Source organism: Nothoprocta perdicaria, unplaced genomic scaffold (genome assembly GCF_003342845.1).
Source record: "Nothoprocta perdicaria isolate Ctin4 unplaced genomic scaffold, notPer1 scaffold_287, whole genome shotgun sequence".
In the NCBI taxonomy this organism is placed as follows: Eukaryota; Metazoa; Chordata; class Aves; order Tinamiformes; family Tinamidae; genus Nothoprocta; species Nothoprocta perdicaria.
In genome coordinates, this window is record NW_020455518.1 from 515,767 (window position 1) to 527,893 (window position 12,127).

General features: G+C 45.0%; 1 protein-coding gene across 1 annotated transcript in view; it reads right to left on the reverse strand.

Moving 5' to 3' along the window:
* Positions 1-12,127, reverse strand: part of DOCK3 (dedicator of cytokinesis 3) — a 147,878-nt gene that overhangs the window by 10,700 nt on the left and 125,051 nt on the right. The window contains exons 41-49 of the mRNA XM_026041538.1: positions 10,086-10,227; positions 8,486-8,652; positions 7,849-7,935; positions 7,230-7,409; positions 6,123-6,206; positions 4,725-4,841; positions 3,547-3,668; positions 2,339-2,474; positions 1,782-1,863 (exon numbers count right to left, since the gene is read on the reverse strand). Of these exons, the coding sequence (XP_025897323.1) occupies positions 1,782-1,863; positions 2,339-2,474; positions 3,547-3,668; positions 4,725-4,841; positions 6,123-6,206; positions 7,230-7,409; positions 7,849-7,935; positions 8,486-8,652; positions 10,086-10,227 (1,117 nt within the window). The remainder of the gene's footprint in view (positions 1-1,781; positions 1,864-2,338; positions 2,475-3,546; positions 3,669-4,724; positions 4,842-6,122; positions 6,207-7,229; positions 7,410-7,848; positions 7,936-8,485; positions 8,653-10,085; positions 10,228-12,127) is intronic.

Consider the following 12,127-nt stretch of genomic DNA (forward strand, 5'->3'; position numbering starts at 1 on the left):
ACGGTGCTGTATTAGCACAGTGCAGCTTAAATGAAGGGCTTTTCCTTGTCATGAATAATTCCATCCCAAATTGCAGTGTCATAAACCAGAGGAGTGACTTGCAAACTCTGAAACACAGACAAGATCTGGCGCTTCGCTAGAGATCTCCTGTTTTACACGTGAGTACCCTGGGAATCCTATGCTTCTCTAATGGGAAAATCAACAAACCTACCAGGAAAGAAATCTTTTCATCRTAAGCTGTCAAAACATTTTAGGAAGAGCAAAGAAGAAAGTAAAAAGCTATTCATTTAGTTTGCAAAATCATTATTTCTCTTAACTGCTTCCACGCCTGTGGCCATTTCCACTGCCTGGCTCCCATCTCTGGGAGGTGCTGTTGGCTCAGCTGTGGGCAGCACTGCCCTGCAGGAGCACTCGCTATTTTGGTTTCTAAGTGACAGCAAAGAATACAGTKAGACGGGAACGTGGGGATGCTCGGAGGTCATCAGGCTCACAGAGACCGGCACAGCCTGTTACTGCAAACACAAGATCTTTTTAAAGCCTAAAATGATGTGAGCACAAAACCCTTCAGAGATCTCGCAAGCCAGCTATGGCAACCTGCATTTAAAGGGTGTCTTCTGACATCACAGCCCTATTTTTGGTTCCATCTTCCCATTCTCACTCGGCAGCTTCATTGTGTTACTCCGCTAGTTGAATTGTCATTATTTTCTTTCCAGCTCTTGGCAACTAGTGAAGCCATCTGCATTTTGAAGACTTCCGTTCCTCACCTTCCTCCTCCCTCTGACTGTCCAGTCCAATCTCACTTGAACACATCTGTGTCATTACAGCAGCCAGTCAAGTAAGATCTTACTGTGAGACTGAGCAAAAAAGCCCCAAACTGGCTCAAGAGGACGGAGGTTTTCACTTGTTACCAAGCAGTAAAAATCTTCCCCTCTGTATATAGAGACAGACAGTTCCCCTATAGGAGAAAAAGGGGTAAGATTTATAAAACAGCCTTTATCTCAGACTACATCTTGGCGACCTTCTTCATACACCATGAACAGGGGTGGAGAAGAGGTTGGATCTGTAGCTGAGTTCCCCAAAGGAGAGAAAAAAAACGTTTTGAAGAAATGTTACCAAAGCCAGGAGTTTACATGGGGGATTCTGCTTCGGCTCTGGGGCACGGGGAGCAAAGGATCAACTCTATCAAAACCAGCTACTCTGGCAGCAAAGGCAACTTAAGTACCCTACTATCTGCTTTAATTTTTTATTTTATTCAGAAATTTCCCAGTGGGGAAGTCCTTTAGCTCTGGTACTTGTAGCTCTTTTAATGTTCATTGGATTTATATGCTTTCATATGCATACATTGATGGCAACCTGCCTCCAGTTCATTTTTGTATCATCGTTTCATTTAAATGTAATGGGAAATTCCTTTTTTTTTTTGTCTTTAACTTCATTATCTGCCTCGCTCAACTACTGTACCAAAGAATACGCTTATCTTAAATATTCTGTTTTCTACATTGCCTGCCACAATTTTGCAGAGGGACAGTGGAGACCACGAGGGAATTCAACAGCCTGAAACCAGCGTATCCCAAAGACATACTCCAAGCATGGCTGAAAAAAATGCCAAATCCCTTTTGCAGAATGCAAATCATTTTAGAGGAATCACTTTGAAGAGAGAATTCCAACCGGGAAGAGAAACAGTGATGTATTTCAAGGCAGTTCAACCAACACGCCAACCAGCTGAAAGATTTTGGGGAGCCAGMAGCCCCAGCTGACCCTTCATCGAGCCCGTGCGTTCTTACCTCGCGCGCTGGAAGGGGCAGAGTTTATCATCTGCGATGGGGCAGAGTGGGTAGAGCTCAGGCTCGAGGTGGAAGGGCTGGCCTGGGACGAGGACAAAACAGACACGTTGGTGACCGAGCCTTGGTACCTGGAGTTAGGGTAAACAAGCTGCAGGAGGCAGAGAAATCAGCAAAAGAAAAGGGAGGGGATGAGTGCAGTCGCTCTTTACCCGTCTCAGATCACCCAGGGGGACCTCCTGGCTAGGAAAGAGCTTCTATGCAGCCACTACTGACCTGCACCAAGGCTGTGGGACTCATTCCAGCCTCTCACCCACTATGCCCAGTGTTACCAAGCATCCACCTGTGCAGCGGGTCCAAAAAAGAACACGCTGGCTGAGTATCATCTCATCACAGACCACACTGACAACCGATAATTTCTTCCCCAAGCAAACCTGACTGAATTACTGTTGCCTTTCTTGCACCGTGTGAGGTTCTACCCRTTCAGGTGTCGGAGAAGAATCTCACCGGACAGATCCGAGTGCCYGGCCGGGTAAATACCCTGCTGCCAAGTGCTCTACCTGCATGTGGTACATATCCTCAGCAGTCTCCCCCACTGAACTGTCCGTTAGGATCACCAGGTTTCCCGTTTCGCTGGAGGTGTGTGACGACAGGGAGGACGAGGAGTGTCGGACTGAACCGAGCAAGTTCAGCGGGCTGGAAGAAAACCAACAGAACAAGGGCACTATGGCTTTTTGAACCCGTGTTTCATTTTGGGAAGCTTAATTCTTCAGGGCTAGGAAGAACCTGCAGCTTCCCCACTGCTTCAGGTGACCTCCAGATGTCAAATGCTTTGAGAAAAATCAGCCCAAAGTAACCCAAACCAACCKTTCATAAACAGACATGTTCATGGAACTGGAAATAAGGCTACACTTAAAATAATGTAGGATGCAGGATGTAAAATCTCAGAATCCAAAGCCAGCTTAGCAGCACGTCATCATCCTGGGTGKCCATCCATTCTGTTTACAACAGAGCATGCAAAAACCGCTCTCATTTCTAATGCTGAAGCACCGTTGATGGAGACACCCTCCCAGGGAAGCCAAGGAGAAGTCACCCAYATCAAACGCAGTCTTCCAGTCCATATACGTGAGTCCCCCTCCTAATTTACCACTAAGAACTAAAAAGRGCTTTTCAAATTGGTGATTTTTTTTGGGGAAAAAAAATGTTATCACTAGATGCCGTCTACTGCTAAACCCTTAAAGCAGCATAAGATCTACTCAATTTTAGTATTAAAAAGAATACTGCTGTCCTGGAGCAGTATTCCAAGTCTCCGTGGCTTTTCAGGGCAAGCTTAAAAGCTGCTACATGGATCCACAGAGAGAAATTAAATGGAGTAATAACAGAAACCCAAGAGCCATTCCTGTCACTGCGGCCCTGACTAGTGTCACTGCAGAAACACTCAAATAAGCATTTTTTTGTCCTGAAAATCCCAATTTTTGTCCTCAATCACAATCAATACCAAATTTTATGGAGAGACAGCCAGTTTCAGTAAGCATCTGCATTTTCAGATGTTTCTCTGAAAGCTGAGCAATTTTTTAAATTTTCTGATCAAAACAGACAGCCGTTTTGATGGCATTTGGGTGGTTTTGATCAGAATCGTTAAAAACAATGATGTAAATATTTTTGGAGCTTCAAAAACAGGGGGTATACATTGAGTTRGGTTCTAACCCAAACAATAACATTGTCCTTTTGTGTGTGCAGAAATCCTGGCTCTTTCAGCAGACGCTACCTGTGTCGATGCACCAGCTTTATGCTCTCGGGGCTCATCGGYCCGTGCGAAACCAGAACGTTGCTGCGTGGTGTGCTAGAGCCAGAACAGGCTGGACTCAGCTTATCCAAACCAGGTAACTCCTGCACAGGAAACAAAAACAGCTTAGATGCAACAGCTGAAATAGCTAAGTTGGTCAGGAAAAAAAAATCTTCTAGAATATTGTTCATCTCTTTCCATACTATTTAGTTAGACCTAAGAGCTTCAGCACTTTATAACCCTGTTTTACAGGGTGCAGGGGGCTTGGACTAGATGACCTCTGGAAGTCCCTTCCAACCTTAAGCATTCTATGATTCTATTTATTTCCAATAATACTTTCTGGTCCCCATGTCAGGAATTTGGGAGGATAACCTTGCAGATGACAACTAAATCTTGCAGAAAAACAAATGTGACCTTGAGGACACAGATCTTGGGCAAACCCTCACAGGGTCTGGCAGACAGCGAGCTCAGGTTGGCAGTGGTGACCCACATGGATCTCTCAAAGAGAGGCCGCATGTTAAAATTCTGGCATTGCCCTTTGTGGCCACCCTTGCAGTGTATTCACTCCTAACGATGAGGAAAAGGCCTTCAAGTTTTTAGAAAATATATACTCCAATTGGAACATAAAATGCTGAACATTCATATATCAAATCTGGAGGCAGTTCCCTTGACTATATAGGAAACACAGGCCTATGTCTACAAACGTATATACTAGGAAACAAACATCTGTAACACAGCGTGTCCTGATCCACGGAGTTGGATGTCCAAAGTTACCAAGAGGAATTGCGTCTATAAAGAAACACTCCTGGGGGCAGAATCCACCTTTGTTGTCTTCCAAATGATGACAATTCTTTTTAAGAGCTGAATATCTAACACTTTCTAATAATCCTTCTGCTTTCCACACTTTCTGCTGTGCAAGACAACGGCTGAAAATGGAGCTTTACCACTGTTCTGTAATACCGAGACATAAAGAAAATCCCAGGGAATAGAGAGCAGGTTAGCAGACTTGCTAGGGCTCTTGTCTTGAAYGCTGATCAATAATTCATTTTATAATTTGGCCATTTAATTTATGCTGTATCTGCCCAATTCCTGTGTAAACCTCACTGCAGCTGAGAGAAGTCTCACCAGCTCCAAAGGATTCCAAGTAAGACTTGGCTTACGTGGTACAAGCTGGATCGCATCATCTGGAACTGATCTATCAGTTTCTTGTGCAGAGGACGCATTTCTGGGTGTACAAATTTCTCATGGACCGCCAGACCCACTCCTAAGACGTGCACCTATTAAAAAGGAATCGTACTGTCACAAAACCAAATAAATCCCAGCTAAGAGACAGCACAGAAGCCCACGCCTCAGTTCTGGCAGCGAGCACGAGAGCWCCGTAATGCATCACGCTGTTCGTTCGCGACACTGCTGATAATTAAGTAAGCCTGGGAGACCTGGCAAGTTGCTATTACTTCAGCAAGTACTTTAAGTGTGAGACAAGAACATTTATGTCATGTTGGATTCCACTTGCTGGCAATAACTGTAAAGAATTACCGGATTGATTCACTCTCCAGAGTGAACAGCATTAAGTCCTCACACAGATAATTCTTTATGACAGAATATTCCTTCTACCTGGTGTCAGCAAAGGAGTCAAAGTTGCCCACAGAGATTTCCAAGAGGTGCTTCTGACAATTAAGCTGAACAGTGCAGTGTTGCATGCATATTCACCATTTTGGTTGCTCATTATTTATTTAAAAAGGTCACATTTGCAAAGGTCAAGAATATAATATTAATAATTGAGTGAGATTATATAAACTTTCAGATGAAAGAAAATAGCAGTGATAGCCAGCTTTAGATGTGTGCAATTCCCTACACGATCCAAACTCTGTACAAACAATAGCTAATTAATCTTCAAACATCCTCTTGAGGATCGAAGGGAGATAAGCACTATCTTTATTTTACAGATGGGAAATCTGAAATGCAGTAAAGCAATTTGTTGAAGAAACAGGCCTAGTTGCTCCATTCAGATTCGGACACATTGTTTAATAAGAGTGTGTTTTGCCAGACCTCTGATTAACAGAAATGTGATTTTTTGATCTCACTCCCATCAAAGCATCCAGCTAGTTTTATCTACGAAGATGCTTCTTAGAGCCACTAAGAATAGTAAAAGTGTAGATAATATTAATAGGCATTAAGTCTTCCCATGCGGCTCTGCCTATCTCAGTCCTAACCTGGACTGCCCTGACTCTTATTATCTTTGCARTTTACTGGGAAGAGCTGCTCAAAACCATGCCAGAAACGGTGGTGGGTTTGAAGCAAGCCAAGATATGCGGATAGTAAACAGAGACAATGAAACTCCTGTAATCTCATCTGAGCATCAACTCAGTGCCCATCAGGTGAACGGTTGCTCATCTTGGCCAGCTCTTCTCCTTTTTTTAAATATACTTTAAAATTCTTGTACTAAATTTTTTTGCTTTTGAATGGATCAGCTGGATCTGGTGTGTTTAATGAATCTGGAACCCTGCTGATGGATCCAGACCCCATCGCAATAGTCTTTTGTGCCTAGAGAACAGTACCTGTTCCTGCATGAGCTCCTTGAGCTGTGTGATTTTCTCTGCATCCCCGGGGTGCTTGGTGATATAATCTTTATCAAAGAAAGCCTGTAGGGAAAGAAAAAAAAAATCTTTCTGCTTCCTGGGGGAGATTTCATCGTAACTCTGTGTCAAAAGATGACAGGTAAAGGATTAAAATTCTAGGAAATTGAAACATATTAAGCCAAGAGCAGCAGCTCAGCTGTACTGCATTCAGGTGAAGCTAGGGCAGTTTCAGCAGCCTAGGTGACTGCGCTGCCAGCGGCCCCGTATCGAGCAGCCCAACCAGATGTCCCCAGCCCTGCAGGGTCCCCAATCCGAGCCAGCCTCCCCACGTGACAGCCATGAGCCACCCTGCTACAGCTTCCATCATCCCATTCCTTGAATTTTGTATTGCTTCCTTCACAAAACTACCTCAAACTAAAGGAATTCAGGGAGTACAGATGGAAAGAAGGAGCACCAAGGATGAGGAGCCTTCTCCATGTGTCCCAGTCCGACAAAACACTGCTCACATTTTTCAGTGCTTCACACTAGAACTACCTTTAGCAACACGGAGCCATAAGCAACAGCTTGCCAAAGAACATGCCACGTAACATGCTGCCTATTGGAGCCTTTCGCAGTTACAGCGAGGCTGAAATTAGCCCAGCAAAGAATGCTGCAGGAGCTCGAGTCAGCAGCTCTTCTTAATGAGAGCCCCAACTGGTCTCTGTTACCTAAATCCCACTGCCACCTTTGCAAAACGCATTTACAAGGCAAGCAGCATTYAATAAATRAATGAATAAATAAAACAACTTTCTCCTTCACTCTTGTACCTGCCAAGTCAGGATTTCTAGGTAAGTCAAGCTCACTGTTAAGAAACCCCATTATCTATGGTTTCTACTTTAACGTGACATCCCAAATCCATATTGGGTCCCTGTGCTGGCACACGGCTGGACAAGGACTGATGTGGAATAACCAGCTACGGAATTTTAAATTTGTGCCCAGGTTACGTGCAAGGACATTAGTTTTCCTATTAAATGGGACTCCTTTTGCAACATAGGAAATAGCCTTGAGAAGAGGTGATGGTGAATGCCCCGGCGCAGCCCCGGTTACCTCCTGGTATCGCGCGATTCCCCCGTTCACCGCCGCATCAATCACTCCGTTCAGACACATGCTGAGAAGATTAATGTTCCCATGCATTTGTTTGTGCTGGTACTGGCTTATCAGTGTTCTCAGCTCCTGGTTTTTGTTCTCAACCACTTGAATGGCGTTTTCCAAAGGACTTACTTCGACCTCAGAGACAAGAAAATACACTTCAGTTCCATGGACGCTTCACTGTGATTTATTATCTTCCCTGTGTGAAAAGGTTTGCCCGGATTGTTCAGTGATCTCTCTCATTTTTTACTGCTTTGTTGAAATCTAGCTACATTAGCAAACTTTGTGTTGGCACTGCTATATTTTAGGTCCCTGATTTGCAGTAACTTCTTCCTGCAAACTGAAGACATGATAACAATGCAATATTCCACCTTTTGGGCATTTTCTCCATTGCACTGTCATGTTCCCTCACCCTGTTCCCCTAGTTACGTTTATTACTCTTGCTACGCAGTGGAAAAAGGACATACTTCACCACCAGTAAACTGCAAGAGTGCAGCCAGAGGACTTCACGTTGCCTATTTCATGTCCCAAATAATTCATCATTTCAAACCTCACGTATAGGAACCAGGAATGTTACCAGTTCTCTTCTTTCCACTTCAAACCAGCGAGAGATGCCCGGCAAACTRTGAGTCAAGGTCAGAGTGGTACGTTCAATCCACAAGCTCTGCAAAGAATCGAGGACACGGAGGGACACGGTGAATGGGATTCAAAACGTCTGCACTTTTGCTACAGGTGATAAAGAAGTAAAGCTTAGAGAACAGCAGATCAACCTTTTAAGCTGCAGCACGTATTACAAAATGGACTGTGATTTCCTGTTCAAAGTCATTTTATATTTAACACCACGAAAGAATTCAGTATGTTTTAAAGCAAGATCTTACATATTTCTATTAATACTTAGAGCTTGTTCTGACATGGGAACCAAGAGGACATTGTGGACATGTACATCAGTAAGAAAACTCCAACCAACCAAAAAAACACTATTGTTTCAAACCGGATTTCTCCTGGCACTAAAATAACTCACCTTTAAACCAGACATTGCTTTTATCAGGTCTGGGTGTAACCACCAGACTGAARCAGCCACCAACTCTTGACTTACGATAGCATCTTCTGCCATAAAACCAGATTACTTTAATTGGTTTGTCAGCAGAAAATAACAAGGCTCTACTTGCCTTGAAGACACTGCCTCTTAAATRCTGCTTACTGACTCCTCCTACCTTAAATTCGTTCTCCTTGTCCTTGGGGCCTTTATGGAAGGGCCTGTCATAGCGGAACTTGCGGATGTTGTTGACTCGGTAGAAGCTCTTTATGCGGTCGGGGACGCGGTCCATTTGCAGCACATCTATGTTCTCCGGGATGGGAGTCACTGCGTAGATCTGCAGATCTGCAGGAGGCAGTCAAAGAAAGCACGGGACACAAAGCAGGAAAGCTGATGCAACAGTGGAAAGAAACAGAATGGTGAGTCCAGAAAGTTGCTCTCCCCTTGGTTTTCCAACACTCCGCCTTGCAAGGGGCGCAATGGAACACAAGACCAGAGCTACTAGGATGGTCTGTAGAAGTTATAGGACCATACGGCCAGATCTGTGAGGAAAAATGCCTGAGGATGCACCGAGGATGTAGTAAGAGCTTCAGTAATGTCTCTAGTAGGCAAAATATCCCGTTTTCTTTAGTGTGATTTGGAGGTAGGTGCTTATTTCAGGCAGAMATTTCAAGTACATCTTCATAGGTGCCTCTCCATATTTAGGCACTGAAACATAAATATCTTTGCTAAATCTAACCTTAGATACTTCAGCTTATCTGCAACCCAGAAAAAGGGCTCTAATTTAATCAGTTTACAATCCAGTTCAAATTAGTCTAACCGTAAGATGATCTCTGCAAGCATAAACAAAGCAACCTAAATATACAAACAGCCTCAACCTGTCCTACGAAGAACTGGTGTCGTGTAGTGAAAAAGAGTAGGAAAAAATAAGTGAGAAACACCAACCAGTTTCATCAGCTTGTGTTTGCTGACAATGTCCTGCTGGTTCAGTCCTGCACAGCATCCTTGCTGGTGTCAACCAGCAGTATTCCTCTTACTAAAATGCCCCAGACATGGTAAATACCACATGGTTGAGTCCTTCAATGTACACAGCATCTTATTCACTGCGCCCCTCGCTCCTTTGGGCCCTACCACGGCTTGGGGGAGCACCGTTTCATAGAATCATAGAATGCTCAAGGTTGGAAGGGACCTCAGAGGTCATCGAGTACACCCCCTGCTCACGCAGGGTCACCCAGAGCACGTGGCACAGGGCTGCATCCAAGCAGGTTGTTCAGATCTCCAAWGAAGGAGACTCCACAACCTCTCTGGGCAGCCTGTTCCAGTGCTTTGTCAGCCTCACAGTGAAGAAATGCTTCCTTAAGTTCCTGTGGAACTTCCGATGCTTCAGTTTGAAGCCATTCCCTCTAGTCCTATCCCTGCCCACCACTGCTCCACATCCCTCTTGTCCTGGGAAGCCCAGAACTGGACACAGTCTCCAGATGTGGCCTCACCAGGGCTGTGTATAGGAGGACGATCACCTCCCTCGACCTGCTGGAGACGCTCTTCCTAATGCACCCCAGGATCCCGTTGGCCTTGTTGGCCACCAGGGCACACTGCTGCCTCRTGGTCAWCTTGTCRTCCACCACCACGCCCAGGTCCCTCTCTGCGGGGCTGCTCTCCAGCAGGTCAACCCCTAATCTGTACTRGTGTCCARGGTTATTCCTCCCCAAGTGCAGGACCCTGCACTTGTCCCTGTTGGACCTCATGAAACCTCAGTTTGCCTCCTCCGGAAAGGATACACTGGGCGTCGCACTGCAGGATGGAGTCGTCCGGGTGGTTCGGGTGCTGCATGGCGATGGCCTGCGGGAACTCGCTCAGCATGCGCTGCTGGAAGGCTTCCAGCCGCTCGTAGTCGTGGCCCCGACACACGTACTCCTTGTTCTGCAGCAAGCACAAGCATGGAGGCCCGTCAGCCGCAGCTTTACAAACAAGCCTGCTCAAAACTAAGGGGTATTTCACCAGCCTTTAAATACCTTGCTTTAAATTTTACCGCATCGGGAAGAAAGATCAAGTACAAAGTCGATATGCTAGCTAGCACAAGACTAAAACATGCATGCAACACAGATGGTGCATTTCGCTCCTTTGTTTTTCATTACAGAGTATTTTTCTTCAAGAAGTYATGAAGGAGATGGCTCCTCTGATCTCTCAGCAAAAGGTGATTCTCCTTCTGCCAAAGGAGCAGCCAATGCTCTGTTCTTGCCTGACCTGCGTTCTTTAGATAAACATCCTGGCCAAAACATAGTCCTTGGCTCTTCCACCCCTACTGTCAAGTGCGGTTAACACAAGACCGATAAAAGGCCTGGGCTTTCCACAGCACAGATCGATGCATCAGTTTAGCAATTCCCCAGCTATCCTTAGAGAAGAGGCACAACAGAATCCACAAAAAAACACTTTTGGAAAAAGAAAATGTCCTCAGTGTCACAAGGACTTTGAGTGTCTCAGCTACATTACCTCAAAACAGGAGTGGGATTGGTGCTCGTGTTGCCTGAATGCAGAGCCTATCAAGGTAGGCAGACCTCTGCTGCTGCTAGTTTTAATTCCCGTGCAGGTAAACACATAATAAGTACGGGGAGATTTTTCACCTTTATGAAAGAAAGAAGTCCAACCAGCAAAAACATCAGCCCCAAATGCTTCCCCCGCGTGTCAGCAACTGCTGCCTACTCAGCAGCTTGTGCTAATTGGCCTGGGGACAGGAGCTGCTCTTAACCCTGTCCAGCTGCTGCTGCTTTAGCTCTTCTTAGCAAGGTCCCTGCAAACCTGACCCTCTTACACCTTCATCTGTGTAAACTGAACCTGGCAAGGCAGGAAGGGGCTGCACCAGACTGCTGGGACTGGCACTCGAGAAGAAGCTGGGCTGAATTCTGCAGCCCCAAACATTACTCGGAAATCTCTGCTGTGCCATRGCAAGACTCCATTAAGCGTCGCAGCACTGACTTTGCTCATTCCCTTTAGAATAATTTTCCCTCCTTTACAAAAAGGTTACAAAAAGCGCCGTTTCAGTACATGTGGAAATGCAATATGCAGTGATAGATTTTTAATATACAGTTTAATAGGTTGGCTTCCAGCTCAAGCAGGAAAGACTAAGTKAAATGCGAACAATAAGAGCGTTTTTAGCTGCAAGAATTTTTCCCCTGCTGTGCTGACAAAATGCAGCAAGACAAGCAGAGAAATTCAGGCAATCCATCTTCATTTGCATTAATATATTTTAAACATTTGCTCAAAGATGAGAACCTATAAAAGACATTAGAAATACTATGTCATAGAAGAAAAAGAAAAGGGCTGTTTCTGATAGTTAGGCTAGATGGGCAGGTCTGTAAATTCAAAAGCAAAGCCTAGTGATTTCTGCGCAAAAGCAAAGAGAAAACATCAAAACCCAGGGATAAGATAACATGGAAATTGCTGGCTTTGCATTCAGAGGCCATGTTCCAGCGGTGACATATGTCACTTGCTGTGCATCAGCCAGAGCGACCGACACGGGGGGCAGCTGCGAGATGCAGCCTGGCAGTTGGGTGCCTTAAAGCCCAAACGCCGCGTTTGGGGCTATTACTAAATTAGGAGGGAGCCCACAGCTGAAGGGGAAGCTCTTTGTGACACTTCCTGGAGGTCCTATACTGGATTTTGCTTGCAGCAGTGCAGAAACCTGCAAGCCTATAAATAAAAGTATTGTGATTCTAAAAATACTGCCCTCAAAACACCTCGAGGCTATATTTAATAATCGCTTCAGACAGATGCCAGTGCAAGATTGCAGAATGTGGCTTGTCAAGCCTTACTTGAACTTCAG